Source organism: Rattus norvegicus, chromosome 1 (assembly GCF_036323735.1).
Source record: "Rattus norvegicus strain BN/NHsdMcwi chromosome 1, GRCr8, whole genome shotgun sequence".
In the NCBI taxonomy this organism is placed as follows: Eukaryota; Metazoa; Chordata; class Mammalia; order Rodentia; family Muridae; genus Rattus; species Rattus norvegicus.
The window spans coordinates 252,409,236-252,433,008 of record NC_086019.1 but is presented as its reverse complement, the minus strand read 5'-3'; the positions used below and the strand labels follow the sequence as shown (position 1 = coordinate 252,433,008).

The following is a 23,773-nucleotide window of genomic DNA, read 5'->3' as shown; positions in this document are numbered from 1 at the left end:
CTCCATGACCTTACTTCACTGAAGGAGGGAGACAAATAAATCTTCTTCACTCCACATAACATTACAATACTGGAAAGTACCTAAGACTCTGGAGGCATGGATTAGGGTATGATCACCTCCATTTGAGGGGTTCAGGAAAGAAGTGTGGCCTTGAAGCCGGAATTTACCAGAAAGATGGGAATAGAAGATGTCCCAGAGAGTGCTGGAGAGATGGCTCAGGGGTTAAGAGCACTGGCTGTTCTTTCAGAGGTCCTGAGTTCAATTCCCAGCACCCACATGGTGGCTCACACACATCTGTAATGGGATCTGATGATACCCTCTTCTGTCATGCAAGCATATGTGCAAATAGAGAACACACACACACCACACACACATAAATAAATAAATCTTTTTTTAAAAGACGTCCCAGATAAGGGGGCAACACGGCACTGCAGAGGTCTGAGGTCTGAGAGAGAAGGTTGACTTCTTTAGTTTTCCCAGTCTGGTATCAACTTAAATGCCTTTCTCTGACTCTTATCTCAAAGGACTTCAATTTTTAGTATTTTACTCTATGTACACTTTAAGTCTATCCGCTATTAAAACAATTAACACATTTATTTGTTTGTTTTTTTTTGTCACAAGCCCACCAGCCCACTTCCATACACAAAATGAATTCCAGGAATCTCTGGACCGACCGTGGTTTCCCACTACATCCACTCCTAGCGTCTAAGGCGGTGAGAGTAAATCGGTTCTAGGTGTATACCGTTGAATGACTGAATCTTCCAGCTAGTGAGAAACTGAGAACACCTTCTCCAGCCATCAGCTTCAGGAACTCAGGGCAGGGTAAGAGTGGCTTGGGCCACCCCCCACCCCATCCCCAGTGATTATGGAGTGGCTGGAGGAGGGGCTTCAGCTCACCGCAAGTTAAGATTAAACGAACTGGGGGTGCAGAAGTCTTGTGCACTAACTCAAGCCGAGCTCTGGGACTCTTCAGCTACCAGAGAGCAAAGAGGAGGCTGGTCTCCCTCCTCCCTCCGACTTCCACAGATTCGGGCTAGGCTCTTTGGAATCCCCAAGGGCAGACGTCCTGGGCGGTCAGAGGGTTTGGGGACACTGTCTTGCCTGCCAGCCTGCCTGCCTGCTGACCAACCTGCCTTCCTGCCTTTCTCCTCCTCTTTTTTTTTTTCTTGCAGTCCCTCTCTAGCTCCCTAGCCTAGCAGCCCCTCAGCAACCCAACAGCCCCCACCCCCTCCAGCACCGGCGAAATTGCTAAACTTGTAGCAATAATGACCCTGCATTCAGGCGGCCGACTCCCGCTGAACCTCTCAGCGCCCTGGCCCTCCCGGCCTAATCAGCGCGCCCCTCCCTGCTGCCCGCCCAGCCCCCGGCCCCCCGGCCACCCCTTCCCCCACACACAAAAAAATGCGGGGAACAAAACCCCCCGCGCATTTCTCCGTCCCTCTGTTGAGCAGACTGCTGCACAAAGCCCCCGCTCTGAGAAGCAACGGGGAGCTCGGGGGGGGGGGGGGACGTCAATCCGACGCGCTGGGGTTTTTGTTCGCGCAGGGGACCTCGCCTTCCTACCACACCTTTTGTTCGGGACTCCAATAAAAAGCCATTCTTTCCGCACCTTCCCGGCCCGGAGCCGCCTTTCAGCCGGGGCCGGCCCCACAATGGCGCGGCGCTCTGAGGCCTCCCCATTCACCCGCCTTGGCACGCTCACAATCGGCCGTGTGGCAGCACTGGCCTCGCACAGGCATTCTCCGCAAGTGACAAGGAGCCGCATAAAGCCGCGGCCGCCGGGGGAGAAGGGAGGGCGGCCGAGGGGGAGAGCTCAGCCGCGGCGGGGCGCGGCGCAGTGCAGCGCCCCCGGGCGAGCTCCAAGGCCGGGTGGCGGCCAAGGGAGGAGCCGCCCAAGGCTGAGCCTGAAGGCCAACTTCTTCCTCGGAGACCCTGGAGGTGGGGCAGAGTCCCAGCTTGACCAAGGCGGGTCCCCGCACCAAGTCTGTGCATCTGGGTAAAATGTAGCGGGGGTGGGCTGGTATGGGGGATTACAAAGTTCCCGACCTCAGGAGACCCAGAGCCTTCCTCCATCCTGTTCGGCTCACAACACTAAAAAGAAATTAACAAACAAAGCTAAAGAAGAGACCAAACTTGCAGCCAGGGGCCTGGCTAAGGGGCACCAGGCAGAGATGGCCAGGGTACTTCCCCTCACTTCCCATTCCCTTTAAGGGGGGCCCTCTCCAGTCTTTGGGGCTAAACAAGTCTTGCAGCAAGCCAAACAGCTCAGAAATATTGCACCTTCTTTATTGACTCCTGTAGTGTGTGACAGCGGATGTGTACACGGCGTGTGGTTATAGTATATAGAGATAATGTGCGGAATACAGAATACAAAACAGAAAGGAAACCAACCTGGCGACAGCCTAGGTTGGGCCTTCAGGTCTTGGATTTGCTCAGCTGCCTCCCTTCCCCCCAACTTTCGATCTCACTGCGGTGGTGGTCTCCAAGAAGAGTCCCCTGACAATCCAGGGATCCGGGCGGAGTCTGTCTCGGAAGGAAAACAGTTGGAAAACGAAAACTCCACTGCGTTGTGGCGCTCCGGGAGAGCAAGAGGGGCTTCGGATCGGTGGGATTTCTCAAGCTAGTACCCCATTTTCCTCTCCTTCACGCTCTCTCTCCAACTTTTTTTTCCTTTTATTGTTCTTCCTTTCCTTTTGCCTCCCTGTTCGGTCCGGTTCCCTGACCACACTACGAGAAGGCCAAGGGAAGGCAAGAGAAAAGCACCCCCTCCTCCTCCGGAGAGCAAGCGACAGCCTCCCGCACTCCCCACAGAGCCAGGGTGGGGAGGCCACCTGCTCCCTGGCGCCCGGCCGGTGTTTCTGTCTCAAACAGTCTTGACGACGACTGGACCAGGGCATCTTTTCTCCGCTGAGCCCTTTCCCAGGCCTGGAGTGTGCTGCGACCCTGGCCCCTTGGAAGGAGCGATACGTCTGTATTTTATTTTAACGAGGGGACATGGCCCTTGGGTCTGTCCTTTCTCGTGTCTCGTTCCCGCGGCGCCCAGCTTGCGGTAGGACGCCAGCCGCGTGTCCTGCCCAGACCTTACCAAGCCCTGATGCCCTGCAAGGTCCCCTGCGCGCACGCGGCTCCAGCTGCGGCACCTTGATGCAAGGGTTGCGCGCCGCCGCCGCTGCCGAAGCCTCCCAGGTTGCCCACGTTCACAAAAGATCCGCCGCCGGTGGCGCTGCAGGCGGGTTGCATTGCGGTGGTCGCGGCGGAGGCTGCGCCGCCACCACCGCCGCCGCCGCCTGTCGGGTAGGCGCAGCCGTAGCTGCCGCTGTAAGCCGCGGCTGCGGCTGCGGCTGCTGCTGCTGCAGCGGCTGCGGCCGCCGAGTTCCCGTAGCCGTAGGCGGGGAAGCTGTTGTAGGAGTAGGCGCCGGCACCCACGCCGTAGGGCGAGCCGTAGGCTTGCGCGCTGGGAGTGACGCACGGTTTGCCGTCCCGCACGAGCACCGGCACTGCCACGCGGCGGGGCGGCGGCGGCGGCGCGTGGGTCCCCAGCTCCAGGGACTTGTCCTGTCGCTGTCTCTTGCACTTGTACCTGCGATTCTGGAACCAGATCTTCACCTGTGTGGACGTGAGCTTCAGGCTGCTGGCAAGATGCTCGCGCTCGGGCGCCGACAGGTACCGCTGCTGCTTGAACCTGCGCTCCAGCTCAAAGACCTGAGCTTGCGAGAAGAGCACCCGGGGCTTCCGGCGGCTGCGAGGCTTCGGCCTCTCGCCGTCCTCGCTCGCTTTACAGTCTCCCGCCGCTTCGAGAGACTTCTTCAACTGGCAGCTTTCTAAGGAAGAAGCAAGACATTAGCCTTTCTAGTTCCCAGGATACCACCCCTAAGCCCTAGAGGCACAGAACACCCCGTAGTAAATGCTAGATTTGGAGAAAGTTTATGGTTCCTGGTGCCCAAGGGCTCCCGCATCAGGCGGACCCCCTAACCGGGAGAAGGCATGTTCGTTCTGTGGGGAATAGTTAGACTGTATTTATTAAATTTGAGCATTAGCAAGAAAAGAGATTAAGTGTGCGGGTCCAGGGGCTAATGACAATTTTCAGGCGATCAAGGAACACAATATTTGCAAATTCGTTTGCTTTCCGCTCTCCCGAAGGTGTGAAACTTGTTGGTATTGGGGGCAGGCGGCCTGGATGCATGGGTTGATTGCAGAAAAATTTTAATATCTAAGTGAAAGGCGTATGTGCAGCTTAAGAATTTTTTTTTAATTCTCAAAACTACTGAGAATGTGTCTGTGACAATATTTGTATATTACCTTACAGAGGAAAAAAAAAGTTGGATGGACCGATTTAGACAGGTTCATGCCTGTGTTAGGCCTGGCGAGCTGTCAGAGAAAAGATCTTGGTCTCAGCCTGATTGAATCTCCACTTGGAGAAGAGATTGTTTGATTCTCCCTTTCGGATATTTTCTTATGGATTGATTCGGTTATCCGATTTTCCTACCTAACTCACCTCTGATCTGCTGAGCGGCCAGAATCCCCAACTAAATTAGAAACTTTACCCATTCTACTCCATCAGCAGCATAAGACACAAAGCGAGCACTGGGATATTTTTTTAGAGGCCTTCACCTCATGGGTGTGACTTGGAGTGGTCATCTAATATAGATCGCGCTCCCACACATCAACCACCCCCTCTCCTCCGCCGAGTCCTGCGCGTGTGAGAAGGGAGAGCTGCAAGCTCAGAAGAAAGGTGCTGTCTATCAAGGTTTCTTGTCCGAAAGGGCGGTCAAAACACAATCTGCCTGCACTGCCTTTTCGGAAGAGCCGGGGTGACTGTGCTGGCCTCACTGAACTCACCTCACATTAGAAGAAAGACAGAGAAAATGGCAGACAACTGACCCTCTTTTTTTTTTTTTTTTTTTTTAGAAGAGGGGTGTGCGAAAGAACACACACACACACACACACACACACACACACACACACACACACGGAGAAGTTAACTCCCTGCCTCTGGGCCCCCGTCACTCATTGCTCAAGGAAGCAGGATCGCAGTCATCTCTTTCCTTCCTTCGGGGACTGCTCCCGCTCCCTGCTCCGGGGAAGAGTAGTTCTCAGAATCACCTTCTCGTTTTTTTTTCCCCTGCCCCAGCCCCATCTCAGGTACCTGTGCTTTGCAGAGCTGTCCGTGAACCTGGCGTAGGCATGACCCTAGTCGAATGTGAAAGGGGCGGGTGGCCATGCTGGCAAGGTTTATGGGTTGTTTATGGGCGTTGAGCCAGTGCCCCAGGTGTACGGACGCGTTTCTTTCCCCCTGTACTCACTTTGGCTCCGTTCGCTCACAACCTCCTCTTCTTGCTCCTTGGGCCCGCTGCAAGAGTCTCGAAGGACTGTATGGACATAGCTCTGAGGACAGAGACCCGAAACTCCGTGGCCCTCGGCGGCCGCTAGTGAGTTCAAATAGGACAATTTCTCTCCCTCTTCTTCCTCGTCCTCCTCCCCTGCATCAGAAAACTGCGTCCCTTCAGCAGCTGCCAGCATGCAGGGCGCCGAGTGTAAGTGCTGCTCCAATTCCGCCTGCAAGTGTGCTCCGTGGAAGTGCCGCTGCTGTTCCAGATTCAAAATGTCTTTGACTGAGAAAGGGGTGGAGGTGACCGGGCTTGGTATCATCATCAGGGCCACTTAATTGTCCAGTCCAAATACTCAATAAATCCCGGCGGGGGCGGGGAGGGAGTGCGGTGGCTCCAGCTCGTCTTCTGGACTCCACGGTGGTGCGGAGTCGAGCTTTTGACAGACGCGGTCCAGCTCCAGTCTAAAACGCCTCCATTGGCCGGGACCTGGGGGTCTGGGTTTTGTTACAGCCACTGCAAGGACTGGGGCCGGGGCTGTGAAGCCTCTGTCCCGGGGCCCTGCGTCACGTCGATGGGCGGGGTCGGCATCCTGGCGTCCTTCCCAATTGGTTCTGGCGTCTGTGGGCCACGCCCTCTGCGTCCACCCAGTGGGATGTTGCAGCGGTACCAGAAATAGACAGGGACTAGATTGGGGTCCCGAGGTCCAAGTCGCGGTGGGAGAAGCTGCAAAGAACCGGGTATCCGAGTCACCGATTCCTGCTCCACCTTGCTGCACCTTCCCGACCAGGGGCAGTTCTGAGAGGCTCGCTGTCCATGAACCAACAAAGTCTTGGAAGGAGGCCACAGCACTGTGGCTTTCCAGCTGCTTCAGGGCAGGAAAACTTCCTGGCCAGTAAATACCGGACTATGGATTTCTAAGGAGAGGAAATATGGGCGACGTGTCAAATTCCACTTCATCTTTGCTCTAGCTGTCCCTGCCACCTGGAGTGCCTTTCCCACCCTCATTGCCACGAATGGAAACTTGTTCTCCGAGGCTCCACTCCAATACCTCCAAGGAAGCGCCGGCCAGATCGCCTAACCTGGAGGTCCTCTTCCTCAGAACTTGCTCCGTCAGTGTCCGTAATGTCACTTGTCACCCCCACCCCCACCTAGTGCCATAGCTGTACGTGTCCCGTCTGATTGTCACACTAGATTGTGAATCCCTGAGGGGGCAGGATCCAGATCGTATTTGCCCTTGCAGCCCTCGAACTGGCTTCAGGTCTGTAGAAGAGAGGACGACCGAGTTCTGTTCGTGCGCAGAGGCTCTACACTTCAAAACTTGGCCAGAGTCAGTTGGCCATTTGGTTTTGGACGTTCTCTGATTCCTGGTCTATATAAAGGAGCCGAATTGTCTCTTCTAGGGTTATTGTGGTGGTTTAAGATAGAGATAGCCAGGGGCTGGGGATTTAGCTCAGTGGTAGAGCGCTTACCTAGGAAGCGCAAGGCCCTGGGTTCGGTCCCCAGCTCCGAAAAAAAGAACCAAAAAAAAAAAAAAAAAAAAAAAAAGATAGAGATAGCCAGACCAGAAACTTAGCGCAGTTGTCTGCGAACGCATAGAGCTGAGTACTAGTAACCACCCTTGTTCTTTGTGGGAGGTCAAAGCAGTGTTTGTTGACTGCATTGATTCTGACCTGACTGGTGTTCCGCCTTACACACTGGGTAGCTCGGATCTCAGAAAGGAGGTAACGCAGCTGTGGCCTCAGCTCAGGCCTACTGAAGGGAGTCGGGAGCCTGAGTATAGGCCTCAACTTCCCGGAACGACTTATCTCTCTACTCAGTTTCTGAAGCCAGGGTTGTATTCTGCATATATGTAGTCTCAGATTCAGAAAACTGTCTGGTGGGAACCACCTTCTGGTACCCACCCGCCTACAGTAAGTGCCTAGCCCCTGAGATTAATAGTAAAATGCGTGGGCAGCACACCTTGGAAAACGCAAACAAGGCCTCTTTCTCTCTCTCTCTCTCTCTCTCTCTCTCTCTCTCTCTCACACACACACACACACACACACACACACACACACACACACACACACTTTCTTTTTCGCCAGTAGAACCTCGCAGTTTGGTAGAGACTGGCCTCAACTGGAAGGGACCGCTGGATGGCACGGTGACCTAGGATGATGCCCTGGGAAACCTGTAGTCAGGGCATGAATGCGGATTACGTGGAGAGCGGCCTTGCGGAACCCCGAGGCCTCGGCGAGAAGAGTTGATGCCCTTGGCCCTGAAAGAAAGAACAGCGGGTTGGGAGGAGAGAGAGGCGGGGCTCTTTGGGGAGAGCGGAAATACTGCGGGGAGGCAGCTCCTGGGGCCACGGGGGAAGCTGGGACCAGGCTCCCTCCACGTGCTCTGGGGGGAGATGGGGAAAGATCATCTGGCTCCTTGAAACCGTTCCTTGGTCACAGGAGCCTTTTTGCTTTAAGACTTGAAACTGTGGATACTGCAATCTAAAGTCGTGGTCGCCACAAAGGGCCGGCCAGTCCACCAAGGGAAGGAGTGTGCCTGGTTTTCCTGTGGATCCGAAGCACAAACATCCAGAGGTGGGGTGAGTGCGCCGCGCTGCAAGGTGGGGGACTTTGAGTGGACTGCGTGCGTCCCAGCTGGCAGTCAGAGGACCAGAAGGAAACCATGATCCTGTCTCAGTCCCGCACCCTGCCGCCAACTGCAAGGCAAAAACCGTCCTAGAGAAATGCCTCTACTCCTTTCTGATCTCCACTTTTCTTAGCTTTAAAGTGATTTCAAGATCTGGACAAACAGAAAGGTAAAAGTCTTTGCTTGGGTCGGAAGCGCAGTTTTCCTTCCTTGGTTTCTTTTTTGCTAGGGGCGCTTCGGCCTCACTTAAACCTTGCCCCAGAATCCTGGCAGGGTGAACCTCCACCCTCACCTCACCTCTGTCCAAGGCCTGCGTCTCAGTGATATACCCACACACCTGTTGCGGCCCACTCTGGTTTCTTCTCTTGGTCCATGAAGATGGCTGTCTGTTCCCTACCTGCAGGGTCTTGTGGCAGGGTTGTCCTCCAAAAATCCCTTTGCCGTCACTACCTGGTCAAGTTTCCTCAAAACACACCCGTACAGCGCTCTCTCTCTCTCTCTCTCTCTCTCTCTCTCTCTCTCTCTCTCTCTCTCTCTCTCTCTCTCCCCCAGACAACTTGCTTCCTTGCTTCAGGGCAGGCTGGACAGGACCTGGCCTGTAAGGGCTCACTGGTGAGCGCGCCAGCGTGTGGCATCTATGGCCTAACCACCTCACCTTTCCCAGCCCTCTCCTGGCACACAGGATCCAGAGCACTGGAGACTTCCACCCACCCATTGCTTTTTAGCGTTGATCTCTGGTTTTTTGCCAGCACGGTTCGGCTCTTCGAAGTTGTCTGGTCTTGAGTTATACTGGCTTCTAAGTAGCGGGTACCTAACAAGGATCCCAGCCAGGTCAATCCCATCCTGGTGGCCTCCCTTTCCCGCGTCAGCAGTCAGCAGCGGGCACCTGAGACACCCCCACAACCTGTGCGCTGCCAACTGTGAGCTGCCTTAGGGCAGAAAAACTGAGGGGCTGTAGCACCGCTGAGGCAGCTTATCAGGGGCAGAATCTTATCCAGTTACTAGCATGTTCTGGGGCATTTGTATTCGCTTGTTTGAAAAGATCTTAGAAATCCTGGATTCGTGCTCAATTAACAATAGGCTTTCCTATCAGACAGTTCAGCCAATTACTGTCAGATAAAGTAAATACGACCCTGTTGCTTGCTTTTTAGGCTATATGTCTGCCCGGGTTCACCTCTGTCCCCTGGAACATTTCACAAGCCCCTCCCATCGGAAATTTGATTACAGAGCTTGCTGAAGGGTGGCAAATTCTCTGGTCGGGAAGAGGGGGTGCTTTATAGACGCATATGTACTAAATAAAGGTATGCCTCGTGCTAACCATGACAATAAATGCATTACCAACTGAAAGTGTGGTACATTTTAAAAGCCGTGCTTGTGTTATGCTCGAACAGAATTACTCACATCCTACTCATATAAAATAGGCAAGTGTTCAAAAGTTTTTGCTCCATCTGCCTCCATTTATCTCGCTTCACAAACAGCTATTTAATTATGAAAACAGGGCCACAACATTTACTTTGAAAGTTGCCCCGTTTGTTTTTTTTTAATCTCAATGTAACACTTCAGTGATTTTTCTGTTCAACTATGAAAAAATAATATTGCTGTAAACTCAGCCAGCCTGGAAATATAAATTTTTCGGTGGGTTTTAATAATATTGACTGCTTCCATCAAAATTTCATTTTAATGGTACACACACACACACACACACACACACACACACACCACCACCACCAAGAAAGAAAAGAAACGACAAGAAAGGGCTTCATTTTTAGCAATGACATTAAATGGAGTTTTGTTACTTTGTTGGTGGTAGTTGTGGTGTGTGTTATATCTAGGTTTGGACCTTTAGCTTGGAGATGTTAGGAATCTGTTCCCAAATTCTGGAGCCGGCTAGTGTTGCCTGCATTCTAGTTAGATTGTGAATGTGATTATCTGATTTGAGTTATGGATCTGAACTCTAACGCTGAGCTGTAGCCCATTTTAAGGAATAATTTTAAGGAAAATGCCAACCACGTCGCTTAGTTCTAGAAAGTGTCAAACTTATCTAATTTCTTGAGTGTGTGTGTGTGTGTGTGTGTGTGTGTGTGTGTTTCTGTAGTAGACTTGTGTGAGAGGGACTTTTAAGTGGGCTATAGTATGTAGACTTAGTTTCTGCATGCATGGACAATATTTGTAGATTTTGTTTGGATTTGACCTTTTAAAAACAACTCATCATTTCTCTTTCCCGAGAAAGAAGTCAGCGCAAATCCAGTGAATTGTGTGGTCTGTGGTGTAACCAGCAGGCCATGGCTAGGAGTTTCGATTTCTCAGGGCGAAATCACATCTCAGACTACTCCAACACCATTTAAGATAGAAATGTAAAGTGAGGTTTCTTCACCAAAACCACTTCCATTATGCCAGTCCCACACGGAAGTCAGAAGACTATCTCTGTCGAAAGAAACTCAACATTTCTTCAAACGAAACTGCCTCAAACAAGGCTGCCTTCCACCGCCATCTATTTGTATTGATGTGAGTGCTAATGAAAAACGCACTGAGCAGTTTTAACTAGAGGATTTAGCTGGAATTCGGAATGCATCCCGTAGGGTTTTTTTTATAACTTCCTGTAGCTAAATTTTAATGTCTACAGACCCTCCGAAATATAATCTGTAGTCTTTGGCGAACTAATTCGCTCAAACTAGAGCGACTGCCTTGCCCGCTCTTGAGGTTCGCTGAACAGAGAGTGGGAACAGAAAAATGGCAGTCATCTTCGGAGAGACTGTTCTTCTCATCTTTCCCTCCAACTATCCCCTCCTCACTGCCTTGCAAACCCGATTCTAGGGAGCTTGACCTCCTGGAGAGACGTAAAAAATACCCCTCCCAGTCTTCCTTGGGAGATATAAGAATAACTTCAAACCATTTGAGAAGAAAAATACCTTTCCCACTTGCAAGAGAGCATTGCTGGGGTTGCTGGTTTAAATCTCTCTCGTGTGTTTTCATTTGGCTGTGTCTATGAGAGGCCTGGAGGTCCGACTGTAGTTCGCACTTGGATGGCCAGCGTTCCCTAGGTTAGTCTGGACGCTCTCTCTGTCTGTCCTTGGGGATAAATGTCTCTGGACACCTTGGCTTCTGGGTTTTGAAATTCCAGGAGCATCTAGGCTCTCCATTATGCACCCCAAGGCCGTCAGTGTTTTACCCCCACTGCACCTAGGTGGGCAGTGCATGGGGCCGTGAGATGTGAGCTTTGCCGCGAATTAGCTACACACAGGAGGTGGAGAGAGTAGAGGTCCCAGGTGGGCGCAGTGGCGCTGGGGGTGGGGGTGGGAGGCCCAAGGCCGCTCGATCAGAGTCGCGCTGCGCCCCAGAAGCCAGGTCCAGGCTTCGGGACACCGCATCCTCTCCTCTGCAGAGATTTCAGAGTTTTGGGTCGAAGGCCAAGGACTTGGGGGCTTCCAGGTTGCGGGGGCCGAAGGTCACGATGGTACTGCTTGCTGCCAGCACTGCCCCTCGTAGCTCCCGCGCTGTGTTTCAGCGAACTGCTTGCTTTTCCCAAGCCGCCACTCCAGCTTCAGGGACCCTAACAAACCCGACTCTCCAAGATTTTAAACCTCCCCACCGCAGACAGAGAAGAGATCTCACCAGTTCAGGCACGCAGAGGTTCCGCAGAACTCCAGAGGCCAGGATGTAGACCTCGCAGGACCTTCCTCCCCACAGCCTTCCCTGCGGCCCTCCCTCCCGGCTTGAGGCCACTCTTCTCCAACCCCCCTCTCCCTTCTCGGAGCCCCTTCCCTTCTTTGCTCGCCCCTTTCCCCTCCACCCTACCCCCACTTCCTCTCTCCCATACTTCCTCCCCCACACATCCAGCTTCCTTTAAAACTGTCCTTACTTCTTCCCACATGCTGGCTCCCTGTTTGCTCACCTCCTCCCTACTTTGTTTCATACCCTCCCCTCTCAGCTCTCCACTTGGAACTTGTTAGATTTTGTTTTAAAATCTTGATTTCCCCACAAGTGTTTGGTATTTAAAAAAAAAAAAAAGAAGCCAGGCTTCAAATCAGTGCTACCCAAGTGGGGTCGACCTAGCTGAGCAAAGTCCCACTCCTGAGTAGCTCGCCAAATATCAGCTCTGTGCCTGGGCCTGCTCAGGAAGAAGCCCGAGCATCTTCGGTTAAATGAAAGGGATCTTATTCCTTGCCTGGCTCCATCTCCAAAAATGTCTCTCATACCCCCCCCCTCATCCCCTAGCAAGCACAGCAGGGGCCCCGTGGTGCCGAGCGTAGACTCCAGGTGGCAAGGGGACCTGCCCTGCCTGTGGAAATCCCCTTCAGGCTGATCCTGAGGAGAGTGCATTTCCTTCTATTGTGGCTCTACAGAGAAGCCATTGCTGGGCTGGAGACGAACCTGAGGGCCCTACTTCAGGCCTCCCTTAAGAGTAGATGGAGTCCCAGACTGGGACCTTGGCTCCACACCTCACACAGGTGAAGCACCGTTTATATGCCGGGGGTGGGGGGTGGGGGGGTTGTTTAGCCCTGAGGAATTCCCAGCTAGGAATTGTACCCAAGACTGCTTTAAATTTCTGGGGCCAAATGTGGGAGAGAATAGTGGCTTTACCATCGTCCCATCATCTTAGCCACCTACCCTTCTTAACTGCATGTTATAGGGTGTGGGAAGCCACTGCGACGCTGGTCTCCTAAGGGACACCAGACTTTAGGGTTCCTTCCCGTGTTTTTAGCTTCATGGCAGACGGGCCACCCTCCGATCTACCCTTTAACCTTCAATCTGCCGCGGTGTTTCGAGACTGATGACAGTTGTAGGTGGATGCTGACTTGACTCCTACCTGTTCTTCATAAAAACGGAAGTGCTTTCCTGAGCTAGTGTGTTGTACACACGGATCTCTGCAGGGAGAAGGCATGTGGAATTTTTCCCACGAATGCAGACCACATTAAAACCTTGCTTGTGCCAGTGGATGGTCATTACATAGGGTAACATTACATCTGAATTCTCCTCCCTCCTCCCTGACACCGGACTCTAATGAGAATTACTGGGGAAAGCTAACCTCCACAGCTGGATGTTCTGCTTTTGTACAGTTCATGGGATCTTTACGATTAGTCTTGTTCACCGTAGCCCTGGAGGGACCTGTCTAAGAAGAAATTGATTCTTATTTTTAGAATTGTAATGAAATGTGCGTGCTTGAAAGTAATAAGACTATGGTGAAACATTCTGCTCCACAATGTGACACACACACACACACACACACACACACACACACACACACACACACACATATATATATATATATATACATATATATATGTATATATATTGCCCCAAACGATGAATGAACATTTGTGGGCATGAATGTTTTGCACTGCTCACAACTAGGCAAGCCCACGAATACTGCGTGGCTGGATGTATACAGACTTTCCGAGCTTGCTCATGACTAGGTAGTCCCCCAAGATACTGTATGGTGATTCTTTCAAAGAGAAGAGGCAGCTTGGTCCACATGTGTGGTCCTGGAAAATTTTGCTTTCTGTGAGTTATAATCTTACACCTCAGTCCTGGACCAGAGCACTGCCCTTAGAATCCATCAGCTCTAGCACTAGAGTAGACCCTGTCCACCTTACAGCCTTGCGACCTTAATCTAAATTTTCAGCCTCCCCAAGAAGCAATTTTCTCAGTCATTAAAGATAAAGATGGGGCTGGAGAGTTGAGTCAGCAGTTAGGAACTCTTGCCTCTCTTGCTGGAAAACCTGGGTTCAGTTCCTGGCACTCACAGAACAGTTCACAGACGTCTATAATCCCAGTTCCTGTGGAGAGTCGATGCCCTCTCCTGACCTCTGTGAATACCCAACAGCACGTGGTGCACACACATTTGTGCCAGCAAACACTCTTAAAATAAACATATAGACTTCTTTTTGTAAAAGAAGATGACAATGATGTGGACTTTATAGATCTGTTGTAAGAATTAAAGAAGCAGGCTCAGTGGTGACAAACAAATGCCTTTGATCCCAGTACTCAGGTGGCAGAGGCATGTGGATCTCTGAGAGTCAAGGCCAGTCTGGTCTACAGAGTGAGTTTCAGGACAGCCAGGGCTACACAGAGAAACCCTGTCTCAACAAACAAAACAAAACAAGACACCGCACTCACAACACTGGAGGGGAACCATAGTAGTAAGGACACTTGTGGCCCCAGCACTGGGAAATAGAGGCCGAAGAATAGGGGATCGTGAGTTCAAATCCAGCCTCAGCCACATGATGAGTTCCAAACAAACATTTCAGGGAAACACGAGGAAAGTTTTGTAGTGGCATCTGGTTTGGGATTGTGAGAGATGGCCACCGCTGGATTCCAGCAGGAAAGAACTGAACCTGTGCCCAGCTGGACTTGGGGATGGATTCCCAGGCCTCCCAGATCCTTTGCTTTCTGACCTGGGTGGTGGAAAGGGGGCAGGAACAGTTCTCTTAATCTTTAGGAAACGACTTATGGAGTTGCCAAGTGCCTCCTCTGGCCCCGGGCCTCTTTCCCCATTCTCACCTCCCTACCCCTTGGCACCAGAAATCTCCAAACTTAACCAAGCTTCCGGCTCCTGCCGGATGGATGCATCGTGTTGTCAGCTGCTGTGAGAATGTCTAAAGTCATTGCTGTCATGTTTAGATAAAGATCCGGCCAATTCGTGTCCTTACTGGAATGCAAATAAATCCTCTGCTCTGGACCTACCAGGAGGCGGGCATTTCCCTTATAGCTTTTTCTTCCTCCCCTCCTGGGTTTGGGGTAGAACCTCTCATCTTGGAGACCTCGGTACTGTGGCATCTCCACTAGATGCCACACAGCCTCTGACCAGCTCCAAGCCTGTTAATGACAACTAGCTCTGGGAATGGATGGTAAGAATAGAAATAACATAGCTGACAGCAACAGCAACAAGAACCCTGTCAGTGTCCATACAGACAGTATCAGCTACCATTCATCCGTTCATGGCTTCTTACAAGTACAGGATGGTTCAGTGGTTAAAAGCCTCCCTTCTCTCATTCCTCAGAGAAACTAATAGACCCTGAATGAGCCATTTCTACAGGACTGGGAGAATGATAAGCTTCCTGGGAGGTGAGCACGGTGGAAAAGTATCACACTGCTTGAAATCCATGCTAAGTGTCCACCATTGCTGTTTCTGCTCCTCCCAGCAACTCTTGCCTTTGGCCCTATTAATGGAACTGTGTTACAGAAGAGGACAGTGAGCTCTGACCCAGTGAAATACAAGTTGCCCAAGGTTGGCTTAACTTCCTTGCTTCCCACACTCAGCCTCCTTTCTCTTCACCTTTCCCTCCTTTAGACAACCAGACTCCCCCTGGCTCCTCAGATGCCACTCTCTAGCTTTCTGGGGATTCCTACTTGGTACTTCACAGCCCTGTCCTTCAAGCCTTCCAGTCTGCCTAGGTGGAGACTCACAGTCCCCTAGAGGAATGTGCTTGGGTGGTAGGATTGAATGGACCCTGACTTCAAAATAAACTCTCTTCCCAGCCTTACCCTCCCCTCCCCCCAAGCTGCCACCCCCCCAACTCCTGATACAGGTTCGCCTTCTGAAACTCTCACTAGCCTTCGTTAATAGTAACCATTATAATAAGCGTCATCAGTGAACAAGGGTTTAATAACACATTCTCTTTCCATCACCACAACACACCTTGTAGCGGAATACCACAGCCACCCCCTCCCGCATGCAGCAAGATGGGAAATCCAAGACCAAAGGAGCCTGTAAAGGATTGGTGCAAGATTTTTCAGGCAAATACAGCGGCTCAACATCTGGATGAGCTGGAAAAAAAGATCTTGCCGGTGCAGGGACTCCAGCAACCTGGTTGATATGGCTACCCCACTCGGGGAGATCTTTCCTGACGTGGGGAGGGGAAAGGGCTGGGCTTGATTTGTGCCTGGCGTCCTAGTTCCTGTTGTCTGTTGTCTGTCTTTCCCATACGACTGCCTGTCTGCCTGGACCTCAGGAGGCAAGGAAATCTGCAAGGCTGTGTCCCCGGAAACTGGACCAAAATTGTTGTTTGTTTGTTTTTTGTTTGTTTTTTGTTTGTTTTGGGGCAAGCTGCCCTCTTTCCTGTCTCAGGTTGCTCTGCCCATGCTCTATTTATGAAATGGGAGCATCCGTCCATTGGACACCAAACCACTTAGGTGGCCAGGACAGGGATGCTCTGGAGCCAGGCTCTGGACCCTCACTGTGCAACTGGGAAACCTCGGAGAGGCAGAGTCATGGGTTCAGATCTGTCTTCGATTGCCTCTCGACTCTACCCTCTCAGCTCTGCTGTCCTTCGTGGAACTGGAGATCCTAAAATCACCTCCCAGGTTGCTCGAGGATTCGAGAACACCTCCGTGACTCCGTTAGAACGACAGGCACGATCGACTCCCAATAAATGTTACTTTACTGTAATTAACCCCGGGACAAGTAGAGGCTTATTTATCCGTTTCTGGGTGTGAGTCCTGGACCTCTGCGTGCACCGCGCAAGAGTGGGACTTGGTGGCTCTTTTGGGCGGACGTTTCAGATGTTTCCTGAAAGGGTGGGGGTTAACCCAGTTGTGCTGTGAGTGGGGCCAGCTCCCGTGGTTACATTAGCGCAAGCGGAGGCCTCGGTTTGTGCGTATGTCCCAAGCCACATGCGTGCAGCGTCCTGTGCGCGTCAGAAGTCTAGGCCGTGTTGACGCGCTTGTGGGGACCTCACCTGCGCTGGGTTTAGATTTCATCTGCGACAAGAATCTCTTTTTCACCTAACGGATGCGTGGTGTCCACGCAGTGTACACAAAATCCGGGTGAGGCTGGAGCCCCGGGTGCTCGGCCTGTGGCTCATCGAACGATTTGCGCTATTAATGGTTATTTTATTTATATCGTTAGAATTGTCCCCTCGGGTCTGTTTACACCAACGTCTGGTCGGCCGGGCCGCAGTGTTTGGACAGGGGATTACACTAATGGATGGCGAGCTGGGAGGGGTGGAGCAGGCCCTGCTGGAAACCGGGCTTCGGGACGCGGGGTGGGCCTGCGCAGGGGGAGCAGAACTCTCCCGGGCTTGGCCTCTGACCTTCCAGGGGAAGGAAACCTGTCTGCCTGAGATAGGAAGCAGCTAGGGGGCCGGAGACTGCTGCTCCCGGTCCCTACCCCTGGGCTCCAAAGACTAATTCCAAACTCCAGGTCGCTCCGCTTGGGTGAGCACACTGCCACAAGTAAACAAGACCTGAAGCTACAAGGATGCCGGGCACTTTGATGGGCTCCCCTCTTTTGACGACAAGCTTAGGGAGTTCGGCCTCGGAATACGGATTAGAGCCGAGCTCTGGGCGCCTGGCGGCCTGCGAGGTTAAAGCTGTCTTCAAAGAGTGGCTGTAGAGTGAGCTAGAAGCCCCCCAAGTTTGGAAGATCAAAGATCCTACGCCAGCGAATGGCGGGGAACGAAGCGTTGCCTGAGAACCGACTTGGCTGTGCTTGGGGCCAGGATTGGTGTCCAGGGCCAAAAAATGACCGCAGCCTTCAGATTGAGAAGACCTGAATCCAGAATCCGAAGGTGCTTGAGCATCTTTGTTACAGGGGTAGGGTCTGAGGTGCAGAAACCGCTAACATTTAGTTAGCAGTGTTGTGTGATTCCCTCTAGTATTCTATAACATTGGGCTCTGGTCAGCAAACACCGGTCTCTCAGAGGAGGAAACAGTAACTATGAGGTAGTACGTGGCAGGGCCAGAACTCTAAACACAGAACTGTCTGCCGAACTAGAGCGGTGCTCATCAGTATTTGGGGCACTCATTTGTGATCTCTGCTGAGCTACCGACCCTCTCTTCTGAGGATACACTGGACACACCGCTCTATATCCGTGTTCATTATGCCTGCGGCTTCTTGATGCCCTCAAGGCTCATTCAGGGATCTCCGATCAACAAGCCTATCTTTACAAATTATACAAAAGACGTTTGATGCAATCCGTTCGTTTGAACACAGGCCAAGAAGGTGGTACTTTACAACTGTAAGCCCATGGCGTTAGAATCGCTTGCTGGAGATCACACAGCTGATAATGACGGAGGTAGATTCTCACGGTTTCGACTCCAGAGCCTTCTTGGGTACCACTTCGGCTGTCTTAAGATCCTGAAGTTCTACGTTCCTCTTCTGTTGGATCCCTCTTCCTCCCTCTGTTGGCCCCAGAATTGAGGGCCTGCGCTGCTAGATCTGGGTGTTTCTTGGGAGTGGGGTGTCTCTGAGAGGTATCTGGAGTTGGGGGTAGAGGGCCTCCAGAGTCGCCCTGTGCACTGCGCTGCCAGGACGCACGCTCTGGTAAACCGTTTATCTAAAGACAACTTCTGTTTCTCGTTCCTTGTCTGGAGTTACCCTGTAGCCAGCAATGAAAAATGCGCCCTTTCCCGAGACTCTGGCGCTGGTGATTTATGTGGGAACCGTCCTAGGCCGGTGAGGCCTGAGCTGCTCTGCCTGGCCTCAGGGGTGGAGAGAGAGAGGGCGGGCCTGGAAGAGAACCTGGTGCCCCCGCCCTTCCAGCGCCCGCTTTTACGGCGCCCCCTTCCATCTCGACCCCCAGAACATTTTACAGCCGCTCCCCCAGGAAGCTGAGCGCTTTATCTCGGTCAAGTAAACACCATTATCCCAGGTCCATTAACACGGAGATTTTGCCGATGTAAATAGACCTCTAGGGGGAGAAAAGTAGCCCCCGCGAACTGCCTTGTAAAACAGTGACGGTTCCTTAAGATTTATGGTCAATGATTGCAACCCCATTCTCCCCACCCCCCGCTAACCTTCTAAGAAATCCCAGTCTTAGCCAGAACCAGAAGATGGGGCACCCCGCCCCTCCTGCATAGAAATAACACCCGGGGTGTTAGCAAGGATAGGGTGGGGAGTCTTCAGAAGCGCTGACTTCGTCATTATATTTTTTCTCAGCCACAAGCCCAGGAATGCTGATTCCTTTCCGGCTGTGGATGCGTAGATAAACTCTCAGCTGGGAGCTGCCAGTGTGGACGCGGTGGCTCGCACCGCTAGCACCCCCGCCCCTGCCCAGGGTCCAGGATGCCTGTGTTCCAGGCTTCTTCCTCATTTGTAAACTAGATAGCTGCTTTCAGCAGGTCCTTAGGAGACTGCGAAGCACGAGGGGCTGGTCATTGGTGGGCACTGCCAAAGTCAGCTGCGACCTAGAGCAGGCATCTGGCCAACTTGGATGACCTTGCCTTTTTTTTTTTTTCTTTTTCTTTTTGTCTTTCTGTCCAAAAGGATATGCCCACCCTATTCGCTCTGGTGTCAGCCAACAAGGGTGAAGTTAAGTAAGGAAGGCAGAGCTGGCGCATGGCGAGTGGAGACCTTTGCCTGCCTCTCTCGTGTGCATTTTCAGTTTTTGACTGCTGTTGTGCGACTTGGCCTAGGCAGTTTCTACTCATCTAGAGTGAGCTTTTCTTTACCCTGCAGGTCAATATTTATGTCAAGCCATGGATTTGGAACAAGGGAGAGAAGTTCGGGTTGGGGAGACAAAGACAGAGGGAGTTCTGCTCACCCTCTAGACCCTGTCCATGCCTAGAGGTTGCTCCAACTTAGCTGGAAGGATGCAGTGAGGGTTACCTGCTGGATAGAAAGGTGCTGGTTTGCAGTCACAGGAAAGAAAAACAGGGCAAGAGGCAGAGGGAGTCTTTAGTTCTTTGGTTGATTAGATCTGGACTAGGGACTGCTGTTTGTCTGTTGTTTTTGTTTGAGCCAGGGTTTCTCTGTGTAGCCCTGGCTGTCCAGGAGACCAGCTGGCTTCCAACTGAGAAATCCACCCGCCTCTGCCTCCTGAGTGCTGGGATTAAAGGTATCTGTCACCACACTGAATTTAGAATAGGGACTCTCAAACCGTGTGTGTGTGTGTGTGTGTGTGTGTGTGTGTGTGTGTGTGTGTGTGTGACAGCTACCAACACCAAGAACCCCTTTGGCATTCTGGTAAGGGTGATAGATTCTCTTTCCAGGAGAATACATTAAAAAAGCAAACTGTAGGCTAGGCTGGGCTCAAACTCACAGAGATCCACCTGCCTCTACTCGCCTCTCCTACTCACAAGGACTGCCATCAAAGATATAGGCTACTGTGACCTACCCAGGAGAGTACCTTTAAGTAATAAGACAAATGAAGTAGAATTGCAAAGGAAACCAATAATATCTATATTCAAATCCAAAATCTTAAAAATTAGACATAGTTACACATGTGATTTTTTTTGATTCAGCAAATGGCAAACATTAACGGTAGGTCCACCAACAACCTTAATTTAAAAGCAGTCACAAGTGTCAACATAATCTCAAGGTTTCCATAGCAACTAGAATGTGCTACAACACCAGAGGTTTCTAGTTTTATATTTTAGAATTTATCCTATTTGTGTGTACAGATGCCCATATGTAGGTATGTGTGTGTGAAGGTCAGTGCTGGTTCCTCCCTTTCACCGTGTGGATTCTGGGATTAAATTTAGGTTATAAGGCTTGATAGCAAGTACCTTTACCCACTGAGAAATCTCTCTAGCCTATAGAAATAGTGAGATTTCTTTCTGGAAGAAAAGAAAGAAAAGAAAAGACAAGGCTGGATGGAGAGATGTCTCAGTGTTTAAGGATACTTAGTGCTCTCACAGAGGCCCCAGGTTTGCTTCCTAGCCCTCATAAGGTCATTCAGGTCATTCACAGTGCCTGAAACTCCAGTTCACAGGAATCTGACCCCTCTTCTGACCTCTCTGGGCTTGTGCACATGTAGCACACATCACACACACCCAGACACAGACGCACACCTATAAAATTAAAAAACATATTTCAAAAAAGATTTATTTGTGATTATGTAGATATGTGCATGTGCACATAAGTGGGGGTACCCAGGAAGGCCAGAGGCATTAGACTCCTGCAGCTGGGGTTATGTGCAGTTATAAGCCAGCCAACCCATGTGCTGGGAACTGAACTTGGGCCCCCTGAAAGAGTAGTATGCCTTCTTAAACATTGACTGCCCCCCAACCCTTTAATACAGGATATTTCTTTTCATTTCTTTTTCGGGGGGTAGGGAGAGCTTTACAGATGTGAGGCAAGCACTCTGCTACTAAGCGCTCTTCCCAGCCCCCTTTTACATTAACACTTTTTTGGTTCATGTGTGTGCAGTTGAACATGAGCACATGTATTCATGCATGTGGAGGCCAGAGATCAACACATCTTCCTTGATCACCCTCCACCTTATTTTTGGGACTGAGACAGTCTGTCTTTGAAGGAGGAGCTCACTAATTCAGCTCAACTGGATGGCCAGCAACCCCCCACCATCCTTCTGGCCCAGCCTCCCAAGTACTTAGGTACTAGGATTACAAGAGTGTGCCCCCTCCACTAGTTTTTGTCCCCCCCTCTGCTGTTGTTTTTGTTTGCTTGCTTGTTTTAGACAGGGTCTTACTATGTAGTCCTGGCTAATATGTAGCCCACATTGAGGCTGGCCATGGACTCACAGAGATCTGCCTTCCTCTCTCTGCCTCCCAAGTGCTGGGATTAAAGGCATGCACCCCTGTGTCTGACAGTACTAGATATTTTGTTTTATGATGAATTAGTAAGTACTAAGAGTCCTAGGCTTGTGGCTTACATTCAGAAGGCACTGGAAATTTTTTTGACGAAACATGTGACTGTGACTGTATCTGGATTCCACCAAATTTAACAGTGTTTGAGATGTTTGTTTAGATGATGCAAAGAAGATTTGGTGGATGATGGCAGGGTACACTGTGAAAGCAAGGGTCCTAGACAAGCAAGTCTTCCTTGAGACCGTTTGAAAATGGCGTAAGTTTGCTGCACAAGTGGTCTGGGGGACATTTGAGAACAACAGAGAAAGATGCTGGGAAGGGGTTAGAATACCTTGAGAGGGGACCCACAGTGTTGGTCGGTACTCTGAAACTTGCAAACTTCAGAAATTAGCTGGTGCCTATGCCCTCTCCACCCTGTGTTTATATTAGGAAAGGGAACTGAGTGTTCAGACCACAGTGCTACTGGCAAACGTACTCTACTGAAACATCAAGTGTAAGTCTTAAAAATGCGAGCAGAAAGCTCAGGGCACAGCAGTGTCCAAGCTACATCCTGACCTCCTTCTCACTCACCGCTGAGCTCCAATGTTCTTTTTTATTTTTACGACTTATTTATTTACTATATATGCATGCACTGTAGCTGTCTTCAGACACGCCAGAAGAGGGCATTGCACCCCATTACAGATGGTTGTGAGCCATCATGTGGTTGCTGGGATTTGAACTCAGGACCTCTGGAAGAGCAGTCAGTGTTCTGAACCATCTCTCCAGCCCACAATGCTCTTATCACCTCCAAGCCCTCCTGGGTTCTGCTCTCCTTCCTGGTTTGGAAGCTCTGGCATTTCCATTTGCAATTCTCCCATTTATTCAGGCACGGAGTAACCCTTAGCCACGAAGGAGTGTCAGAGAGATCATGGAAGATGCAGAAGCGCTCCCGCTCTTATGGGGCTGTCTCGGATACGGATACCCTTTCTCATGTCTATCAACCTTTTTTCTTTTCCCCCTTTCTTTTCAGACTACTTCTTGGTATGTAATCCAGGCTGGTAAACCTGACAGACATCAAGCTTCTTTTAACAAGCCTTGTCTGAACGCTTGCGTGGTTGCCAAAGGGCATAGACGTCTTATTCGGAGGGAGGAAGAGCTTTTAGTGTATTCACTGGGTCCCGTCTTTCCTACTGTAATGGCACCTAGTTTTAGGCCCTGTACTTTAAATGAAAGTGATTACAAAGTTAGAGTGCTAAAGTGGGGCTTGTTCCAAATGTTAAGAAATGTGTAAGGCACACCCAACATGAAGCTGCTAGCCCCAGATTGAGTGGGTGATCATAATTGACAGCACAGAGTAAGCACCGCTCTAACGTAAATTTTAACCTGGCGTGAGCTTCAACACTGGCAGCAGCATTTGCCTGACTTTGTAATTATCTTCACCAGGGTCTTAGATCGCCCTCTCAGAGATGGCTGGTGGGTCTGTCTGCAGAAGTCAGATAGAAATAACAAGCTAGAAGCCAGCAGGCGTGGTGGCGCATGACTGTAATCCCAGCACTCGGGAGGCAGAGGATGAAGGAGCTGGAGTTCAAGGCCAGCCTGGGCTATCTTAAGAGATCAGATCTTGCAAGAAAATAACAACAATGTGAAAGAGGGCAAAGGGAATAAGGTTTGGAATCCGATTCTGTTTCCGTAGTGAGAGCAAGAGCTGAATGCAGCTAAAGGTTGGATTTGCTAGTTAGTTACATTGTACTCTCTGCCAAGCATTTGGCTGTAGACATAAACTCTGACACTCATGGCCCAAGCCAGTTCTATTCACTTCACGTCTGCTCCTTCTCATGCAGGAGTCTCCTGCTACATCCAATCGATCTATTGTCCGGTATGCCCGAAGTTGGCTCCTTGTTATTGGCACCTCAATCTCTGTTACATTTTCAGGATTGTATATTCAACATGAGTCCCAAATTCAGCTGTGGGACCACTGAACTTTGTCTTCAGTGCTGTAGACGTCTTTACCAGATCACTAAACACACTCCTCTATTTACAAGCATACACCCAAAACCCTGGGCATACCATTTCTTTTTATTATTTTATGGTTGTGAGCTTTTTGTTTGCATGTATACACATGTGTGCCACAGGTGCCCACTGAAGTCAGAAGAGGGCATCGGATTCTGTGAGGCTTGAGTTATAGATGGTTGTGAGCCACCATGTGGATGCTAGGAATTGAACCCCAGGTCCTCTTGGAAGAGTGGCATGTGCCCTTAACCACTGAGCATCTTTTGAGCACCATTTCTTTCTAAAGGTACATATGGAGGAGAGAACTTTAAGGCAACAGTATCTAATGCTGGAAGGATGGC

At 50.9% G+C, this 23,773-nt stretch overlaps 1 protein-coding gene across 1 annotated transcript; it reads right to left on the bottom strand.

The window, feature by feature from the left end:
* Positions 1–2,699: 2,699 nt before the first annotated feature.
* On the bottom strand, positions 2,700–5,653 carry Nkx2-3 (NK2 homeobox 3). Its single transcript, NM_001107594.1, has 2 exons — positions 5,304–5,653; positions 2,700–3,821 (listed from the first exon to the last, which is right to left on the bottom strand). Exons 1-2 carry the CDS (start codon positions 5,650–5,652, stop codon positions 3,082–3,084), a joined length of 1,089 nt encoding a protein of 362 aa, NP_001101064.1. The 5' UTR covers position 5,653; the 3' UTR covers positions 2,700–3,081.
* Positions 5,654–23,773: the final 18,120 nt, after the last annotated feature.